This window comes from Cynocephalus volans, chromosome 13 (assembly GCF_027409185.1).
Source record: "Cynocephalus volans isolate mCynVol1 chromosome 13, mCynVol1.pri, whole genome shotgun sequence".
In the NCBI taxonomy this organism is placed as follows: Eukaryota; Metazoa; Chordata; class Mammalia; order Dermoptera; family Cynocephalidae; genus Cynocephalus; species Cynocephalus volans.
Genome location: NC_084472.1, coordinates 32,992,991 through 33,015,732, shown reverse-complemented (window position 1 = coordinate 33,015,732; position 22,742 = coordinate 32,992,991). Strand labels below are relative to the sequence as shown.

The following is a 22,742-nucleotide window of genomic DNA, read 5'->3' as shown; positions in this document are numbered from 1 at the left end:
GTGCACAGTGATTCCTGAGTTTTTGATGCTTCCCTGGTGCCCCCTGGCCTGTGTTCCACATGCGCAATGTTCTGTATTCCTCCCCTCCAGAGGGTCTGTGTTTCCATCCTGCTTTCCTGGCTAAATGTCACTCCTGGGTCATCACCCCACAATGACATAATTTTTGTTTCACATCTCAAAGTCTTCCTATCCATGTCTTTTTCTCTCTCTTTTGTTCTTTAACAGAGATTTCCAATTTTTGCACCTCCTAGGAGCTCCTTTGTTGAAAACCCCATTCGCCCCATGTTGGAAAAACAATTTGTTTACCAAAGTACATGTGTAGATTTATCTGCCCATTTTTATTAAGCACAGATTTGTGTGTGTTGTGTGTATAGATATGTCAACAAATCAAAGATGATCCCCACACAATAACCAAGGTTATCACAACTTGAGGTAGTGATTTCCAGTTCAAAGTAAAGAAGTGATATTATGGATGGCCTGTACAGCATTCATCTACAGACACGTAAGATTTCCATTAGTCTTTCTGAAATAAGGAAAATTGTTCATGGATTACTAGTAACACCTTCTGGTCTTTAGGATTCTGGGGACCCAGGCTGGGAATCAGGGTACTTCAATCAAGTGTAGGGCCCCCAACTTGAAAAATGCCCTGTAGAGAGCCCAGACTTCCACCTGACTTTTTATCCCTTCTACCCCCCAATTCTGGCTCTCTCCTTCCTTTTATAGCCAGATTTGAGGTGACCAGTCTTTGACTCAGTCCACCTTAACACTTCACAAACTGGCTTTCCTCCAAGTCCAGTTTAGAGAGACACTGATCAAGATTTTACTCCTGACTTTGCAGCACTACTGGCTAGTCAGCAACCAAGGCCCATGGACATGCAGTCGTCATCTTTTTCTTTTGTAACAGCTTTATAAGATATAACTCACATAGTGTATAATATACCAGTTGAGAGTGTACAGTTCAGTGGTCTTTAGTATTTTCACAGTTATGCAACCATTACAATGCATTTTGGAACATTTTTGTTACCCCCAAAGAGAAACCCTATACCCCGAAGCAGTGGCCCTCCATTCCCCCAGCCCTAGGCAACCATTAATTAACTTTCTAGATTGGCCTATCTGGACATGTCATATGAATGAAATCACACAATATGTGGTCTCTTGTGACTGGCTTCTTTCACTTAGCATAATTTTTTTAAGGTTCATCCATGTTATAGCATGTACTTCGTTCCTTTTGATTACCAAATAACATTCCATTGTATGGATGTATCACATTTTTTTTATCCATTTACCAGGTGATAGAAATTTTCCATGCAAAATTTTTTGTATGGATGTATCTTTTCATTTCTTTTAGGTATATATCTAGGAGAATTACTAGGTCATAAATTAACTCTACTTAAAATTTTCTGGAACTGCTAGACTATTTTCCAAAGTTGCTGCACATTTTACATTCCCACCAGCACTGTATGGGGGCCTGGGGACACTTCTTACTTGTCTCTAAAATCCTTCCCTTCATTGCTGTCATTGCCACTATTGGGGTTCAACACCTTATCAACTCTCATTATGTTTACATTAAGGGAGGTCCACTGGAGCAATTTATGACCTCTTTTCCCATCCCTTGCTCATTACTTCTTCCACAATGCCCTGTTATTCATCTCATCAGTCAGTGTGATTCTGACTTTGTTTGGTGCACACATTCAATTGAGCAAAGTTGATATAAATGCTGCAGTTGAAGTCATTCTCTCCAACTCAGTCCCTGGCATGTGAGGCAGATTCTAGGTGTGTCTGATCTATAGCTCTTAACTCTCTTATGGGTGGTTCATCCCAAGATCTAGACTTGGGATGAAGTATTAGAAAGCCTGATAATAGCAGCTTATCAAATACATATCCTTCTACACAGTCCTATCAGTATAAAACTAAGAGGCAACTGGTAAGGTGGGGTGGGTGGGAGGGAGCCCCAAACTTCTAATCTCACACCAGGCCTGTGGCAATATCTTCATAACAATTGGTATCTCTGACTAAAGTCTCACCTGCTTAAGGTAGCATGAAGAAAACTTGTACAGTAGAACGAGCATGGCTGTAGAATGGGACAGCTACAGTCTCCCAGTCCACTTACTAGCTCCATGATTTAGTGGCTGAGGCACCACACCTAACCTAAGATCAATTTTCTCATCTATAAAATGGGGATAATGCCACCTACTTTTTAAGGTTTCTTTGTGGATTAAATGAAAGTGTATCTATAGACCTTACCTAACAGTAGACACTCAGTAGATGTTATTTTCCTTACCTTCCTTATCTTGTCCCCTCTAATACAGCCTGACACTACTGCTAGATAGATATGTCTAAACAAGTAATTTCAAAATCTTTTATGGCTTTTCACTGCTTGAAGGATAAAACTTCATTGCCTGACATTTAGCATTCTCCACAATTTGGGTCCAACATACTTCTCTCAACTTATTAAACCACATCTTCTCTTCTAGTACCTCCCGTAGCCATGACCTCCTCACCCTTCTTTCAAATCACATCTTGAGTTTTCTTGCTAATGAATACTCAACTTTTGCACTTTTACATCCACAAATCCCTTCCTACTGTTCACCTATCGCAGAGATACTCTTCCAAAGTTTAGGTCAAATCTCTCTTCCTTTTTCTCCTCCTCTCCTAAAGCCTAGGTAAACTCGGCTTAGCAATTTGCAAAAACTGTAGCATTTAAGCCTCCTACCAGTCACTGGAAAATTTACTGCAATGGCTCGTTTTATTGTTATTAAAAATTTCATAGTTTGTAAGTTCAGAGTAATAATAATGATAATGATAGCTACTACTAGTGGAACTCCTACTTATACATGTCAGATATTATACCTAGCCCTTCATATACATTATCTCATGGATTTCATCCTCACAACCACCCTATGAGAGAGATGCATTATCACCCCCATTTTGCAGATGAAGAAACTTAAATTCAGTGTGGTTAATATTTTGCCTAAGATCATTGAACTACTAAGCAGGGTAACTGAGATTTGTACCAAGGTCTACTTGGTTACACAGCTCATGCTGTTAACCACTTTCCCTAGCGGGGTCAATACCATCTAACATGATCCTGGGCCCAAGGAAGACACTCAACTGGCCAAAAGCACTAATGAAGACCTGAAGACAAGCCTTGGGATTTGGCAGGTGATGGACAAAGTAGTTGGTTGCTCCATTTACAACATATGCTATAGGTCATTTCTACTGGACTCCAAGTACCAGCCTACTGGTTTACTTATACTAGTATAGCTACCACTTCCTCTATCTAATTGAGGGAGGCCTCACCCTTACTTTGGCCATTGTTTTTGCAGAAGAGGTCTTAACTACTCTTAATAACAGCTCTATTATTTTGAGAAGACAGTCACACCCTTTATGCCACCTGGAGAGATGTGTCTCTTTTTACTAAGAATGTTGCTTCAGATAGCTTTCGCATAGCCTCCACCTCCATGGACAGAAAGCATTCCAGATGGTGGGACTCAATCCTGGAGGGTTACTAACCTACAGAACCTCTGAGGAGCAAACAATTTTTGCTCACCTTGGCCCAAGTGGTCTGTGAGGGCTCATGTCTGAGAGATGGTGGTAGAATGCTCAGTCCTAGTTGAGAATCTTAAAAATGCTTATCTCGGGGGGCTGGCTGGTTAGCTCACTTGGTAGAGTATGGTGTTATAACACCAAGGTCAAGGGTTTGGATCCCCGTACTGGCCAAGGGAAAAAAAAAAAAAAAGCTTATCAAGGCAGGTGACATGCTGTAGTGAGGAGGGTATGAGCCTGACACCCAGATCTGCCACTGACAGGATGTGGGACCTCAGGCAATTCACTTTTCTCTGAACTTTTTTCATCTGTAAAATGAAAATGATAAATTATATGGGCTTTATGGTGCAAATTATATGGCCTTAAGCCATAGAATTCTGTGACTCTGGAAGATGATGAGATTGTGTTGAGGGCAGGTAGAATAGGCCAGGAGCATTTTCTAGGTGTGCTATGGTTTGAATGTGTTCCCCCTCCAAAATTCAGGTGTTGCCAAAGAGTTGGTATTAAAAGGCCTTTGAAAGGTGATTAGGCCACGAGGGCTCCTTCTTCATTAATGGGGTTAAGGCCCGTATTAAAGAGGTGTCATGCAGTGTTTGGGGAGCTTGCTAGCCTGCTCTTCTGCCATGTGATCACACAGCACTCTGCCCCTCTGGAGGATGCAGCCTCACCAGACAACTGAACCTGCCACTACCTTGATCTTGGACTTCCCAGCTTCCAGAACTGTAAGAAATTAATGTCTGTTCTTTATAAATTACCCAGTCTCAGGTATTTTGTTGTAGCAGCACAAATGGACTAAGACAAGGTGGTTCCCCAGTTCTGTGTGTGTGTGGTGGAGGTGGACATAGAGGCAAAAATAGCCATAAACCTGAAGCCTGAGAGGTTAGAAGGTCCCACTTTGGAATGGAGCAATGGAATTGTAGGTGCTTAGGAACTGTTGCTTGAACAGCAACTCTGAGAAACCATTTAACTGGTCAGTAATCTGTGAAACTGGTTCTCTAGCTGCCAGCTCATGCTTCCTCTGTGGATGGGCATCACCTTCACCCCACTCATCTCCAGCTTTGTTCCTAAACTCAAGGGTAACCTTATGACAACTGGTGCAAACTTCGCTGATCTCATTTTCAGCTTGAGAGCTGGTTGAGGGATGATTTTGTTCTTGCCACCTCTGCCTCTGAGGGGCAGCTACAAAGTCTCCTTTTTCAGGTGGAGATGCCAGGCTAGCTTGGTAAGCAGGGGCAGGACAGGGTCTCTAGGTGGCTTAATTTAATCCACCAATGTGATCTCAGAACTGAGCATTTCAGGCACTCAAGCCTTCATCTGTATTTTTCCAGCACCTAAGGCCAACTAGGCAGGACCATTTTTCCTTGCCCAAAGTGCTATGATAGTTCTTTCTTGCTGAGCATCTATGTGGGTAGGCGCATAGGTGGAATTTCATTCCAGCAACCACACAAACTAGAGGAGGCTTGGTGTCCATGTGATGTGAAAGAGCTGGTGCCACACCAGGATAACCTATTAGGATGTGGCAAACCATTTCCTTTCTTTCAGCTGACCACATGTGCCTGTTGTTTTAACAAGCCCTGAGGAAAATATCATTTTGCTAACCTGGGGCTCTGCTCTTGCTTTCAAGCAATGCCCCACTGATCTGATGAGGGACAGTTCAATATCAAAACCACATGGGGAAAATAGCCAGAGATAATTTATTAACTTAAAATCTCACATGTATATAAACATTTGCCCACATTAAAAACACACACTGAGCTGAGGATAAAGCATGAATCAGGAGGAGTCTGCCATAGCTTCTACCTCCCTTAGCAGACTTCACCCAGCTCTGCTCCTTTAGGCCTCTCCCCTTCCTTGAGTCTCTGCCCAGCAAATCTCTAGTATAAAACCTGGTGCTAGAAGCAGGGCCATGTGAAGAGTGGCTCTGAAGGAGGAGAAAGGGAATAATTTCCCCTCCATGACATCTGGGGTGCTCTAAGTCAGTCCCCACCATGGGGATCAGTTTTGGATAAACACATATGTGCCTCCTGGAAGGGTGACTGTCAGCAAAAGCTTTTCCTTGAAAAACTCGGGTTTCCTAAATCAAGCACTTTGGGCCTTACTTAGGGAATTTCAATGGACATATTTTGTCTTATCTATTTTGCAAACATTGATTGGTTTTTCTCTTTTAGGATGGTGGGTACCAGGATGGGCAATGTAGCATTCCTGCAGCACCCTCAATATGTATACAGTCTTGCTTTGGGGAAGTGTCTAGAGATTTGGCAAGCAAATCCAAACCAGTCACTATGGGAGCACTTCACAGGCAGGAAAGAGATTCCTTCATGCTAGAACCTCTCTTTTGGTGGGATATTCTGTAATTAGGTTAAGCCTCAAGGCTTATATATATATATATATATATATATATTCATATATATATATATATTCTAAGTAAATAAAACCAGATTAAAATGTTAATTTATACTACTCAATTAATAATAAAGACCCTAGATCATATACAAATTCACATCCTATTGCCCTCAAACCAGCACCAACAAAAGGTCTATAGGCTAGAGCAGGGCAACTAGAGGGGGAGTGTGGCATATGAAAAATATGCTGAGTGATACTCTGCTGAAAACCCATCTTCACTTTTCCTAATTGCTCATTTAGAAGATAAAGGAGCAATTAAATTCCACTCTGTGGCATGTGACTCCAAGAAGCCTTTAGTTTAGATCCTGCTTATGATTCTTCTAAAGGCAAACAAGCTTCTTAAAGAAATCACAATCATTTTCTTGATCCTTCTGCATCCTCCCACTCCAGAGAGAAGTAGGACGCTAATATCCAGAACAGGTGCATGTGGTTCTGGCTTAGGGAGTCACGTACACTTACGCTGCTTGGGACATAGGGGGCAAGGAAAAGATAGTTCTGTAAAACTAACTTAACTGAGAAAGTGGCTGAGGGCTCTGTTTGCCATCTGCCCATTTCTGCCACATCAAAGAAAGTTCCATGTTCCAAAGGCTTTTTGAAATTGGATGAAACTGATTTGATTACTCTTGCTGGGGTGAACTTTAAAAGGAAATTATAATCTGCAATGATTTTTCAACTTTTCAAAGCAATGACTACAACTAGTTAGTCCTGACCTTCTATTTACTTCGATTAAGAATATGACATTAGTAGGTTCCATTTTTCTCTCCCCCAAAGAACAAAAGACCAAGAGAAGGAAGGCTGGGTGGAGGCAATAGGGCCAGGCTCAGCTGAACAGACGATGAAGTTTGTATCTATCTGGACAAGGGGGCTGCTCAACAAAGCTTTTCTAGATGAAATAATCTAGTTTTGATACATAAAGAACTCAGGGAAGCCATGCAGGCTCACTACATGCAGGCTGCCCTGGGTGGTCTGACCTTGACTACCAACACTGAAAGACTCTTGCTCCCAGTGTAAGCCTGGGGTTGGTGAAAGGGAGAGGGAACAAAAAAGCCACACCCTCCAGATCAAATAAAATCATCAAGCAGCATACGCATGGGAACACATTCTCCCTTTGCTTCCAATGACTGGGGAGTTTTTAACTCATTGGCTCTACCAGGCTCATCATACTGCCCATCAGCTTGAGAGGCTGCTAGAGCCCACTGTAAGCTGATGGACCCAACTCAAGAGCTCTGCTGAATAGGAAGACAAAAGAGAGAATGAGATGTTAACTGTACTTCTTCCACAGGCTTTCTCTGGGTCAAAGTGAGGCCCAGTGGAGAAGTGGGGGAGACCCTGCTTAGGGTGGTGAAGCATAATCTGGCAAGTGAAGATGGTTCTTCGGGGCCATGGATAGTGGTCCTGAGCACAGTACATGCATGACCTGGTCAACCCAGGGCCTTTCCTCCTCATGGAATGAGTGGAGAGGGCTGGAGGATGCCTATCAGCCTGCAGCAGCTGGATGCCCAATCCCTCTAGTAGCATCTTCCCCAGACACAACAATGGGAAGTTCACAAGACTGCATGTGAAACAGGGTGAATAAACTGGACACTTGGGTCAACAAGAACTACCTAGAGGTTGCTCTTATTCATCCTGGGTAACTGGAGGGGTGGGCAACTGAACATTGATAGGAAAAGTGTTCAGGCTTGTGCCTCCACTAGATTTTCCTAGGGCAGTCACTCTCTTATGTGATTTAATGCTGCCTGTTTCCAAAGATTGGTTGGGTTCCTCCCTCTAGCCCACTCAGCCCTTTTATCATGGGATGGGCAGCTGCCAGGCTGATGACTACCGAGACTGACTCATGGTAGGGGCACCAGCCCCGACTTCAGAATTACATGACCACACTTAAATAGAGGTAGTGGTGAGGGAACAGGGTAAGGAAAGGTGAAAGGGTTTGTATTTCTGAAATTGCTTATGTTACAAAGGGGCTACTTTTAAATTAGAGGGATCTTTCAGTGGAAAGATCTTCCTTGTATACAAAAGAGAGCCAATCTTTTTCAGCAGAAAATGGAGGACACACTTTTGAAATGAGGCTAAATATGCAATGGTCTCCTCCATGCATAAAGTATCTTAGGTTAATTTCCTAGTCTCTGTTTAGCATAGAAAAGATACTGTCCCCCCACCCACACCCCCCTTAGTGTGTTATCTACTGACTGGTCTGATCAAAAACACCCTGGGTTTGTTAGAATGATTTCTATATTCAATATGTAACAGGATGCTAGTGGGATAAGTCCCTGTGAAAGGAGAGACACAATTACTTTGCAATCAAATAATTTAAAATCCTAGATCAGTATGTAAAGTGTGTAAAGAAACCCACAAATTTCCTATGGAAATTTTGCAGCATGCACTTCAGTGTCAAATGAAAAATATATCTTCCAGAATTTGATTCTCCTCCAGGTCTTCAGGGGTTCTGTGTGCCCCCATCTTCTTCCCGGTCGATTTTAGAGGACTGAGTCGGAAAGTACTGTGACTCCAGGCCCCAGCTTCTTTGAAGGGATGGGAGTGAGTTTTGGGAGCAGAATTTGGGCTCAGAGACTGAACCAAATCCAACAGAGATGTCTCATACCTGTAAGATACACAACCCAGACAGAAAAGAATCAGACTAATAGAACATTAAAGTCCAAGAAGCTCAGCAGCAATGGGTTGCCCAGGGCATGAATCACATCATGTGCAAGAGGCCTCTTAGGGGAACTTTACGGAAGGTAAACACTGGAAGGGCTTCAAGAACCAAGGCCCCTGCTGCTTGTCTGTAAGCTCTTTTCTTCTGCTTACCTTTAACATTGTTTTCTAACTTATAAAGAGAGACTGTAGTGGGAAACGTAATCATGACAATAGTATTGATAACTATAGTAATATTTACTGCATCCTTACTAAGTATCAGGCACAGTGCTTAATACTCTATATGTATTTAACCCCTCTTTAACCCTCTAAACCACCCTATGAAGTAGGTACTGTACTACTCTGATCCCATTATATAAGCGAGGAAACCAAGGCTCAGGGAAGTCATTCATGGAACAGAAAGCTATTATATGGCAGAACCTGGAATGGAACCCAGGCAGTTTGTCTCCAGCACTCTTGTCCAGGACACTAAAGCTGGCTCCTAAAGTCTTTGTAGACCGACAGACTTGGTTCAAATCTCTGTTCTACCATTTATAAACTGTGTGATATTGGGATGGTTATTCAATCTCTCAGTTCAGTCTCCTCATGTGCAAGGGACTAACAGAACTCCTGTTAGGATTAAATGAATTAGTCGATAAAAATGAACATATAATAGGTAATCAATAAATGCTAGTTCCTTCTTGTTATCCCACTCCTACTTTCTAGAGAATCTTGGGAAAAGACACCTTCATCTGAATCTATAAAGAGATCCCACCAAAGAAAGACCACGTTGGTGTCCAGCATTCTTATAAGAAAGGGTAAGCTTGGAGAAGCTTAGAGGCAGAGAAATTGATATGGTCAATGACATCCTCATCCATGCCCACTGCATGTATTTCCAGGATGGAAAATCAAAGGGATCAATGTATCTGCCTACATACTCATTCATACAAGGGTCAAGTAATTTCTCCAGATATATCATGAAGCCTCAAGCAATGTGTTTGTGACTTACGTAGTGGCACAATGCCCTGCTGTTAGAAAGGCCCTGCACTTGGTTCAATGCTTTTCTGCTGTTATCTTGAATAATAATTTTATCTTCCAATTTGTGTTTTGTAAGTAAAGTCTGATGGGACAATGGAGCATATGCCTGATCAGAGGAGATACTCCAGGCATGCATGTGTGAGCTCAAGTTTGCAGTCAGCATGGACAATGTGCAGTGTGTGGGCCAAACAGTTGGCCTGGCTGCCTGGTATGCACATTCAAGCCAGAAGTACTCTGGGATGCTGCAGGGCCTCAGGGGGTGGCTGGGGCCAGATCTAGATCCAAATTATTGCTGGTGATGATAGTGGCAGCAGAAGCGGCAGTGGTGGGAGGCTAGCTTGCCTGTCTCTTCCCAGGGCTCACATCTGTGACAAAAATATTACCTTTCTGGCCTGAGCACTGGGATAGAAACTGCTAGCATCTGGCAATAAATGTCAGTAAATTATTGCAAAATAAAATAAAGCATATTTTACTGGACATTGCAATAAAGCATATCAGAGAGATACTAGAATTCTTCAGAGTTTAGAATTTCTGGTTTTAAACACTGCTGTAACACTGCAAAGGAAATATCCACAGTCTTAGAGATTAAAGACGGTTGCATTCAATGGAAAAAAACTCCAGTATTTTCATATGTAGCTTCAAATGAACCAATTCTTAATGAGGAATACAATTTTAAATTATTATTCTTTGTAATTGAAGATATTGAAGATTTTTTTTCTTTGTAACTGAATTTCTATAGCTTAGAAAGCATAAATAGGCATTTTGAATTATATACAAATCATTAAGTGACTTTTGGTTTATATGTTACAGGACATGCCAGAGGAAATATTAAAATGACATTATATAAATTTATATTTGAAATTAAATGCTGACATATATGAAACTAATATGTATGAAGAGTTGTCTGTTTAGAAAAATTGTTGTAAAAGAATAATCAGCTCTAGATGTACTAGAGCTGATTTCAAAATTTATATTTATGTAATATATTTATATTTATATATTATATTATGCTATATTTGTATTTATATTATATTCAAAATTTATATTTTGAAATACTTTATCAGGAACCTATTCCAATGTCACAGCCTATAAAATACTCTTAACAGCATCAGTCTCAGTTGCATCAACAGGAAGATCCCTCTCAAAACTAAAATTAAAAATTGCCAAAAATTACTTGCAATTTTTCATTTGCCAAGAGTGACTGATGTAGTTGCTAAAAGTATAAATTTTCATGACTTAATAAATGAATTTGAAGAAAGGCCAGAAAAATCTTATAATCAATCAGGTTATCACATTAATAAAATACAGTTGTCTCTCGATATCCACAGGTGATTGGTTCCAGGACCTCCCACAGACACTAAAATCCAAGGATGCTCAAGTCCCTGATATAAAATGGCATAGTATTTGCATACAACCTTTGCGCATCCTCTAGTATACTTTAAAGCATCTCTAGATTACTTACAATACCTAATACAATGTACATGCTATGTAAATAGTTGTTACACTGTATTTTTTATTTGCATTCTTTTTTATTGTTGTATTATTTCTATATATATATATATATATTGGGTGGTTGGTTGAATCCACGGATGTGGAACCCACACATACAGAAAGGGCTGATTGTATTATGACTTATTTATTACATAAAATTATGATACCAAAAATATAATGTTTTGCTATCTGTAGGCTTATTACTCATGTATCATCCTTACCTATTATGTTTTAGATGTTTCCTTTTAAAGGAAAAAGTTTTGTGCTTTAGTACCTTTAACTGTATGTAGCTTTTCCTACTATATTTTGAACAAGGGGCCCCACTTTTCATTTTGTACTGGTCCTGCAAGTTATGTAGTTGATCTTGCCTTCAAGTCCCATGCAAGATTGGACTACCCTCTCAGGTGTAGAAAATGTCATGACATTTTCTATGGTATGAAAACATGTAAATTCAAATCCTTTTCAGCAGATTTTTTTGTTTTTGTTGCAGTTTTTATTACACAGTCAAAGCAAGATTTCAATATAATTATTTCTGTCATTCAAAACAATGGTTTCTGTCTTCGACCAACACATCTTTGTTTAAGGTGTAAGCCAATGAATGACTTGAGCACTGCTCCCAAGAAATTTTGTTTATAAGGAGAAGAGAACTACTTTGTGCTCAAGGAATGGGCTTTGTCTGAGCTTTTCTTGGAGACACATGGCAATCTTGTCATATTCATCTCTTCATATGGATTATTAAAACTTTTTTAAAAATCAGAAACAATAGAAAGTCTATAGTTTTCTATCCAATTTCATGCTTAAAACAGACAAGGAGAGATATTCTGAATGAAGAAATAAACCAGCTGCTTTCTCTATTAAAAAGTAGAGCCAAAAGAACTGGGGAACAAAAAATATATCAGAAATCAACCTCTTAGAGTTGCAAACTGAAATCCAGAGCAATGATAAGGATTTGTGTTTAAAGACTGATTTTAAAAGGTTCCAACTTATTCAGTCATTTGAAGAAAATCTGTGGGCTTCAAATTCCTTCACAGTACTCTTATTCATGTGTAATATAGTTAAAAAAAAAAAAAAGAAAGAAAGAAAGAAAGAAAGAAAAAAAGAAAAAGAAAACAAAAAAACTTTATAATATGGAAATAAAGACCTACATAACCACAGCAAGTTAGATCTGATGTATTAGTCAGGATAAGTTATGTAGCAGTAACAAATTAACTTCAAAATTTCAATGGGTTAACAAAACTCAAATATATTTCATGCTCATGCTATATACTCAAAGTAGGTCTAGGAAGATAGTGGCTTCATCACCTGAAACATGTAGGCTTCTCTATTGTCTTGGCAGAGAACAGAGACTGAAGAAATGTCCATAGGCTTTCCATAGCCTGGAAGTGAAACAACACTTCTTACGTCAGATTGACCAGAACCAGTCATGTCTCTCCAAAAAGGGAGGAGAATTGGATACTGGCAAATACTGTATTGCCTATCCATTAAAGAATGGGTGTTAGACATAATTTGGAATAATTTTCTTATTTTATGGATGAGAAAACTGAGGTCCAGAGAGGTATAAGTAAATGGACTAGGGTCACAGAGCAAGTAAGTGGCAGAGTCAAGTGGTTTTTCACCCAGGTCCCTTGACTTCCTAGATTAGTGTATCTTAGACTTCCCACAAAGATAAATAAGAGGTGTAACTAAAGCAAAAGAAGGAAATAGTTGTTGCTTCCAACTACATTTTATTTAAAAAGTATAGTATGATTAGTTGTAACTGGGCTATCTTTTCATCCAACAAAGTAATCTACCCTACAGTACAAATGCTTCCTTTTATGATACTATTGTTATCATAAAAATTCCATTTTCTAGACGCCATAATTCAAATATGAATTATACTTTGGCAGAAGAATCAGAAAGTCTTTGTTAGGCAGAACTCAGATTTCTGTTGTACCTCAGCTAATTTTGTTCCGTAAGTGTATTGATAGTACTTTTGCTATCAGAAAAGAAAAAGACCAAATAGTTTAGCAAATTAAAAAGCAACAAAACATCAAAGACTATTTTTAAAAGCTTGTGAAATTATCTAACATGATATGAGAATTACATATGCAATAAAGCAAAATAAAAAAATAAATTCCTACGGGATTTTGCACTAAATACCAGGAAAAAACAATGTATTTATCAGATTGTGTTCTGTGAGAAGTGTGTTTTAGTTTCCTAAGGTGACATGTGATAGGAGGCTATAAAGTTGATTAGCTTGGCCTGACCCTGCTGGGAATGTTTGGTACTCAAATAATTTAAAGGGACACAAAACTTATCCAGATCCACAAAATACCATCCCCTGAAAAACCCAGACTATGTTTTAGCCACAGCCATTAACTATGTTGGCCTTTCTTGCCTCTTTACATCACGAATTACCTAGGCACACAGGCTGACTTTAATAGCTTCAATATGGAGAAGTTAGACTGGGTTATAGTGGCATTAATTTGGTCCTCCTAGAGCTCTCTTCTCAGTTTTGTTTGCCTCTGAGCTAGCAAGATACTGGGACAAAACCCAGGGCAGGACGTAGCCCCTGATGATTTAACTTGCCTCTGTGATACCAACTCAAGAAAGGGCCAGTCTGTCATGGTACCCAAGAATATCAGCACAAGGCCTAGAAATAAATTGATTTCATGGTCCATTTCATAGGTTGTATTAGGTGAGAAGCTAAACATGATGCTGGAGCTTTCCCCTCCCATTCCTTTTTTTGATCTTTTGTGATTTCAGTAGACCTCTCCTGATTTTCCTTCCATATCATCAATACCCTCCTTTTCTCTTGACTTGTAAATGATGGAATGCCCCAGGGTCAATCCTTAACTCTCATATCTTAGGTGATTCCATCCATTCTTATGTCCTTTAATAAACATCTATATGTCAGTGACTGCCAAATGTATACTCCAACATCAGCCTTGCCTCTAAGTTCTAGACTCACATACCCAACTACTACTTGATATCTCTACTTGGATGAATAATAGGTATCTCAAACTATCCAAAATAGAACTTTTGTTTTCTTCTCCAAATGTTACTCCTCTCCATCAACCCAGTTACTCAGGTAAAAAACCTGATGATATTTTTGATTCCTACCTCTGGGTCTTTGCATGTGTTGTAACCTCTGCTTAAGATTCTCTTCTTTCAGATCTTGCTTGTTCTCTCCATTCATTAATGTTTTTGTTTAAATGTCACTTGCTCCAAGACGCCTTCCTTAGCTACTCTATCCAAAACAGCCATCACTCCACAGTCATTTTATTGCTTTATGGTGTCTTATTTTCTTTATATTACTCAATACTACCTAAAATATGTTGTTAATTTATTATTTATTGATTGATCATCTGTCCTCCTCAACAGTATGGGCTCCATAAGGGTAGAGTCATTATGCTGTTTATTACTGTTCTCTCCAGTGCCAAGAATGATATCTGGCACAAAGTAAGTGCTAAATATTTGTTGAAAAAATAAATGGTCTTACAGCTTAAGTTTTAGCACCTTCCTCCTAGGCAACTTTTTCTTTTCCTTTTTTTTTTTTTTTAAAGATGACCAGTAAGGAGATCTTAACCCTTGACTTGGTGTTGTCAGCACCATGCTCACCCACTGAGCTAACTGGCCATCCCTATATGGTATCTGAACCCATGGCCTTGGTGTTATCAGCACCACACTCTCCCTAGTGAGCCACCAGCCAGCCCCTAGGCAACTTTTTCGATCCTTGGATGGCTAGTCTTTTAAAAAACAAAAAAAAAAAATTTTTTTTTTTTTGACTGGTAAGGGGATCGCAACCCTCGGCACGGTGTGGTCTGCACCACACTCAGCCAGTGAGTGCACTGGCCATCCCTATATAGGATCTGAACCCGCCACCTCATCGCTACCAGCACCACGCTCTCCCAAGTGAGCCACGGGGCTGGCCCTGAAATATATTTTAAACATCCTAAAAAATATTACCCATTCATCAATTCTTCTTCTCATTTTATAAAAAGGATATTACACATATGGCTTGTGTAAACTACTTTTTCACTTAATATATTAGGACGATTTTTCCATATCAATTTTTTACATTATTTTTAATAACTTTATATCACTTAACCAATCCAATACTGAAGCACTTAGGTTAGGTCCAAAAGTCCTTTGAGACTAAATCAACTGTCTCTTATTCCTTTAGCCAATGCACAAAAGGTACTCCCCATCCAGATCCATCATAGGCTTAGCAAAATACTGCTATCCCCATTATTTTCTATAATTTCTCTCCCTTTATTCCTAGCCTTTCCCTTCATTCCCACTGCTTCTGGAGCTTTCGCTTCATGACACTCTCTGCTATATTTTGCATTCTTCTTTGAATACTCCCTCTATCTCCTAGCTTTTCCTGAGGTCAATGCTTCCCCTACATCCTTCTGATTGGAAATTGTTTATATTCAACATACACTATGTATTTCAGGGTCACTATATAGTATTGGAAACATCCCTGCTTTCATTATTACTTTTTGACCATTATTCCCCCAGTCTCTCATTAAACTCCTATTACCCTGAGGATCCTGTCATCCGGTCTACCACCCTCAACTTCTCTCCATTTGTATCATCTATGAACCTACTCGCTCTCAATCACTGAATATGTTAACACCTGATTCACAGTCTTCCCCTCCAATTCAACTTTACCGTCATCCCCACAAATGTCAACATCACAAGAACGACACCAACACTCTAAGTTATTTGACCTTTTCTCAACTCCAAAGACTTTCTCAGCAAGCCTTTCACATAGTCATATCCTAGAATTTGTCATCAATTAAAACTGCATCTCTTTTGAATTCAGTAATTCAAACATCTCACTGCCTCCTGACGCACATATCTTAACCTTCAAACTTGGTTTTTCAACCATTTCCACTATCTCTGTCCATTTGTCTCATCAGACCATTAATTCAAATAGTCATTGTTCTAAGAACTGGGAATAACGTAAACAAAATAGACAGAATCTCTGGACTAGTGGAACATACTTTTTTCTCAACTCTTTATCCCTTATCTAACTTGAATTTCATAATCCAGCATTCCAATCACTCTCCTAACAATGCTCTTAAAAACGTGTCCTCTTGTCTTTTTGTTCTCTCCCCCCAAATCTGGCAAAATCACAACACTGGATGAATCCAAGTGTCTGCCTTTTCTGTGATTTATATTTGGACAATTTAGTGTAGATAAAGCAAAAACACAACAAGCAAACAAAGAACAGATCCAATACAGATTCATAGTCATTACCCTTAAGTGGGTGCTAAACATTTTCTGACAAAGATACTGTATTTTTCTAATCAGTTATTTTGCTCTCCTAATTTCCCCTTTTCACTATTTACTCTAAACAGATGGCCTTGCTTACCACTTCAGAGAAAATAAGAGGCCATCAAATTGTCTTCACACTATGAAATTTATAAGTCTTTTGCACATTTCCTCCTTTTACACTGAAAGAAGTGATTCTTCTTGTACACATAGCCAATCATTCCATTTGTGCTTCTTAAGAACATTTTAGTATTGAATATCCATTCTAGTACCTTAAACACTTTCTTGGTTGCTGGATAACCAAGAGCAGTTAAGAAGTTCTCTCCTTTCCATAACCAAACTATTTCTCAATTTATTCCACTCTGGCTTTTACCTTCTACCACTCTACTAAAACTGAATTACAAAATTCATCATTGACCTCCATGCTACTAAATCCAATAGACTTTTCATAGTCCTTATTTTACATAATGCCTCTGTAGCACTCAATATGGTTATTTCTTTATTTTATAAACTTTAAACTGTTTTGTTGAATTAAAACATACATACAGAAAAATATACCTATTTAAAGTATGCAGCTCAATGGTTTTTAGTTCAGAGTTGTGCAACTATCCCCATAATCTAATTTTAGAATATTTTCATTGTACCCCCAAAGAAACCCTGTACCCATCAACAGTCACTCCCTCTTCCCAGTCCTATACAATTACTAAACTACTGTCTGTCTCCACAGATTTGCCTGAATATTTCACATATATGAAGCATACAACATGCGATCTTTTATGATTAGCTCCTTTCGCTCAGCATTGTTTTCAAGGTTCAGCCATGTTGTAGCATGTATCTGTACTTTATTCTTTTTTTTTTTTTTAAAAAAAGATGACCGGTAAGGGGATCTCAACCCTTGGCTTGGTGTTGTCAGCACCACGCTCAGCCAGTGAGCAAACCGGCCATCCCTATATAGGATCCGAACCCGTGGCCTTGGTGTTATCAGCACCGCACTCTACCGAGTGAGCCACGGGCCGGCCCTGTACTTTATTCTTTTTTTGTTGCCAAATAATATTCCACAGTATTGGTATACAGCATTTTGTTTATCCACTCATCACATGATGGACCTGGGGTTGTTTCCACCTTTTGGCTATTATGAATAATGCTGTTATAAACATTCATATACATGTTTTAGTGGACATATGTTTTCAGTTCTCGTGGGTAGATAACTAAGGGTGGGATTGCTGGGCCATATTATAACTCTATGTTTGATGTTTTGAGGAATTTCCAGACTGTTTTCCAAAGTGGTTGTACCATTTTATACTAGCAATGCATGAGGGACTTATAAATATCAGTATGTGGAGGTCTTTTTTGGGGACCATTAAGTTTCTTCATAGAAGACTCCTTCAATTAGAAGACTCCTTCAATATTCTGCATGGAAGGGAGAAGTGGTCTACTTCTGGAACTGGGAAGGAATCCAACCTTTCCATTTGCAGACTTTGAATTAATCTCATTTTCAGCCCTATCTGACTCATCTCACTTTCTAAAGTACATGACAGGGCCGAGCCCCTCGCGCACTCGGGAGAGTGCGGCACTGGAAGCGTGGCGACGCTCCCACCATGGATTCGGATCCTATATAGGAATGGCCGGTGCACTCACTGGCTGAGCACCGGTCACGAAAAAGACAAAAAAAAAATAAATAAAATAAATAAAGTAGATGACATTCCTTAGTCCTCTCTCCTCTGTTGAATTTCTCCGGAGAATTAATCTTCTGCCTGGGACTAATATTCCATATATGGCACTGTGGGAGGAGTATTAGGTTTTACGATTTTTGCTTCAAAAATCCACATCATACTATTTTTAGTTCCACTCCATATCACCACCTTCCACTGTTCATGTTGCTTCTAATTTCCAAGGCTTGCCAAAATTCTGTGAAATCAATCTCTTTTTGTTTGAATAATAGCTCTCAGTGTTCTCTACTCATTAGCTTTCTCCATCCTGTGTAATAGATCACTAATCCATTCATTTTCCATTTTCCAAAAATGCATATAAATCTCTGGTCTGTGAATGACCCTTCTCCTGTTAACTTTATTTTTGTGGATTTACACCTTTTTAAAAATTCATTTACTCCCATTTTACTGATGTCTCAGGAAAGAGAAGAGATAAATATGTGTTCTTTTTGTTCTTTTAATCATCTTATCCAGAAATATATTTTTAGAGAGGTTCCATAAATTTCTTTTAGGTTTATTATTAGGAGTTTTCTAAATTTTTCCATTGTTGTTATGAATGAGCCCCCCCCACCTATATCTTTTAAATACTAATGTTGGTATGGTGGTTTATAGTAATTGTTTTGTATATTATTAAACTCTCTTAATTCTTTAAAATATTTTTCTCAACCAATTCTTATGGGTTTTATGGGTGAACATCATATTTAATGTAAATAATGATAAAATTTATGGGTGTTCCAATATTTGTATGTATTTTTTCTTATATTATTGCCTTGGCAAGAACTTCCAGGGCGATGCTAAAACTACATGTGATGACAGTCACCTTTGTGTAATTCTGATCTAAAGGAAATTATTCTATCTTTTTGCTAAGTGTTCCCTGTCCAGATATTCTTCATTATGTTAAAAAGTAATTTTTCTTCCAGCTTACTAAAATCAGGAATGAAATTAATTTTCCAAATAAATTTTCAGTATATACTAAGATAATAATATACTTTTTCTTCTTTGATATTCTGTTGTGAAACACTCTACTATTGTCTTCCAAAATAGTAACATATTTAAATTTCTAGAATATACCTGTAGTGGACTGAATTATGTCCCCCCAAAACTCCCTGAAGCTTGAATTGTGTCCCCCAAGTTTTATGTATTAGAAACTTAGCCCCCACTGTGACTGTTGGGAGGGTGGGAAATCCCCTTACGGTAATTGAAAGGTGTAAGGTAAAGAGGTGATTGGATTAGTAGGAGCAGGCAGTAGTGAATGGATTAAAAATGGTGGTCAGGGCGTGGTTCTGAGGGCTTTAAATGAAGAGGACAGTCTGTCTCTGCTTTCTCTGCTTCCACCATCTTGCAATGTGAGATTGCTGGGTCACTGTCTCCACCACCAGACTGACTTTGGACTTCCCAGCCTCAGAAACTGTAAGCAATAAATTTCATTTTCTTTATAAATCACCCAGTTCAGTGTACTTTGTTATAAGCAAACAAAAAAGGACTAATACAGAAAATAGGTACCAGAGAAGTGGGGTGTCACTTAAAACAAATACTCGAAAATGTGGAAGCAGCTTTGGAGCTGGGTGTTAGGAGGACTCAGAAGAAGACAAAAAGACAAGGGAAAGTTTGGAATGTCTTAGAGACTGGTTACGTGGTGCTGAGCAGAATCCTGATAGAAATATGGACAGTAAAGACCCTTCTAAGGAGGTCTCAGATAGAAATAAGAAGAAGTTTATCAGAAACTCTTGCTGTGAACTGGCAAGGAACTTGGCTGCATTCTGTCCTTCTCTAGGATTTTGTGGAAGTTGGAACTTTGGAGTTGTGAACCAGAACATTTGGCCGAAGAAATCTCTAAGCAGCAAAGCATTAAGGAAGAGTTATGGCAGCAAAGACATGACATAGAGCCAGAATTTAAAAGGGAAGCAGAGTGTAAACATTTAGAAAATTTGCAGCCTGGCCATGTGGTAAAGAAGCAGAGAGCATGCAATTGTGCAGCCCAATGACCGTTAGCTAAGAAGATTAGTACAAAGAAAAGGATTATCAAGAGACTGGGAAAAAGGCCCTGAAGACATTGCAGAAGCCTCTGGGGCCAATCCTTCCATTTCAGGCCCAAAGGCCTAGGGAGATGGAATGGTCTTGGGAAACAGGCCTGAGGCGCCCTCCACAAGCTCACTGCTCAGGGCCATCTCAGGAAGCTGCTTCTAGCACCAGCACCCCAGCTGCTTTAGCTGCTCCAACTAAATGGTCCCAGGTGTGGCTGGACCCACAGCTTTGGAAGATACCAGCCAGAAGCCTTGGCAGCATCCATGTGATGTTGTCTTCAGGCTGGCAGAATGCCAGATTTCAAAGGATGTATGGAAAATTCTGGGGTCCAGGAAGAGATCCGTCTCAGGGGTGGAGTCACCACAGACAGCCTTCACTAGACCAATGCCAAGTGGAAACATGGGGTCTGAGTTGCAGCAGAGAAACCCCAACAGTGCCATGCCTAGTGGTGCCATGAGAGTGGGACAACCATGGAGACCCCAGACCTGTGGAGCTAACAGAGAGGAACGCCAGCATGGGAGAGCTGAGTGTAGCCTTAGACCGGGAAAGCCATAGGAGCAGAGCTGCATAAGGACTTGGGGATCCAACCCCCACACAAGCGTACAGAGGACCTTGAAAATGGAATCAAATTACCTGATTCACAGCTTTGAGATTCAATGCCTGCCCTGCTGGGTTTCAGACTTGTTTGGGACCTATTACACCTTTCTTTTGGCCTATTTCTCCCTTTTGGAATGGGAATGTGTACCCTATGTCTGTCCCACCATTGTATCTTGGAAGTAGATAACTAATATTGATTTCACAGATGGGAGTTGGGACTTCTGAGCTGAAAGAAGTTACAACTTTGGGGACAAAATGAATGTATTTCTATGTGAAAAGGACATGAGTTTTGGGGGGCCAGGGGCAGAATATAGTGGATTGAATTATGTCCCCCCAAACTCCCAGAAGCTTGAATTGTGTCCCCCAAGTTTTATGTATTAGAAACTTAGCTCCCCACTGTGACTGTTGGGAGGGTGGGAAATTCTATTATGGTAATTGAAAGGTGGAGCCTTGAAGATGTGATTGGATTGTAGGAGCATGCAGTAGTGAATGGATTAAAAATGGTGGTCAGGGGCATGGTTATGAGGGCTTTAAAAGAAGAGGAAAGTCTGTCTCTCTCTTGCTGTCTCTGCTCTCTCTGCTTCTACCATCTTGCAGTGTGAGACCCCTGGGTCACTACTGACACAACCAGATGGACTTTGGACTTCCCAGCCTCAGAAAGTGTAAGCAATGGAAATGGACTAATACAATACTCTACTTCATTACATAGTATTATTCTTTAAATATATTGTTAAATTAGATTACTTGACATTATTTTAGGGCTTAAAATCTATATTTACAGATAATATTTGTAAATAATCCTTCTTATGTTTTTCTTTTTTTTTTTTTTTAAGGCTGGTTCTTACACAGATCAAACACTGGACCTTGGTGTTATCAGCACAATGTTCTAACCAACTGAGCTAACTGGCCAGGCTTTCTAATGGTTTTTTATATCCACATATATTTTTATTATCTGGGTGGGGAAAAAGTAGTTATAGAATACAGGGAAGAATTAATTTATAAAGAAGGTAGAAAGATAACTAATAACTATCCTGGGCCAGCATTCCTAAAATAGATCTTAAAAGTTCCCTACTTTGGCCTGGAGGCCGAGGCAGGAGCCAAGAGCAGTCTGCGCCCTCTGACTGGAAGCAGGCAAGAGAACACGCCAAAAACACCACTTCCATGTGGGTGGCCCACAACAGCCATTGCCACAGCTATGTCTATTGTAAAAGGGGCTTGACACCACAACAATAGCCACAGCCACTGTGCAGGTGGCCTGCCAGAGACTCAACTGCATTGACACAAGGAGAGTCACCAGTGGAGACCAGAAAAAGAAGAGGATGTCTCTCTTCTCAAAGCCCACTCCATAGTCACAGAAGAAGCAACTGCCATACCAGATAACCAGACATCAACTTAGAGATACTAGAAATACCAAAACCCAAGAAAATATGACAGCACCAAAAGAATACAGTAATTCCCAGATACCAGATCCTATAGAGCAGGAAACCCTTGAAATCACTGAAAAGGAATTCTGAGTAACAATCTTAAGGAAACTTACTGAGATACAAGAAGACTCAGACAATATAAGGAAATGAGAACACCCCCCCCCCCCAAAAAAAACCCTAATATATGAAGGAGGAAATTTATAAAGAGATTAACACCTTTAAAAAAAAATGTAGCAGAACTCATGGAATTGAAGGATTCACTCAATGAAATAAAAAACACGACTGAGAGCTTTAGCAGCAGGCTAGAACAAGCAGAAGAAAGAATTTCTGATCTTGAAGACAGTCTTTTTGAAATAACCCAGGTGGAAAAAAAAAAGGAAAAAAGAATTTTAAAAAATGAAGAAAATATAAGAGAGCTAGCAGACAACCTTAAGTGCACAAACATTCGAATCACGGGTGTTCCAGAAGGTGAGGAGAAAGGAAAAGGCATGGATAACCTATTCAATGAGATAACGTGGGAAAACTTCCCACATATAGGGAGAGACATGGACCTTCTGACATAGGAGGCTCAAAGATCCCCAAACAGATTCAACTCCAAAAGATCCTCTCCAAGGCA

At 39.6% G+C, this 22,742-nt stretch overlaps 1 protein-coding gene across 3 annotated transcripts in view; it reads right to left on the bottom strand.

Annotated features, from left to right (window-relative positions):
• Positions 1-408: 408 nt before the first annotated feature.
• The window catches only part of KIAA1328 (KIAA1328 ortholog), a 357,584-nt gene continuing 335,250 nt past the window's right edge, over positions 409-22,742 (bottom strand). For 2 of the 3 annotated variants that reach the window (XM_063077081.1, XM_063077082.1), the window contains one exon: positions 409-8,548. In XM_063077081.1, coding sequence (XP_062933151.1) covers positions 8,338-8,548 — 211 coding nt within the window. In that variant the 3' untranslated portion in view covers positions 409-8,337. Of the gene's footprint in view, positions 8,549-12,411; positions 12,486-22,742 lie in introns of all 3 variants that reach the window. The other variant, XM_063077083.1, reaches the window with a different exon arrangement.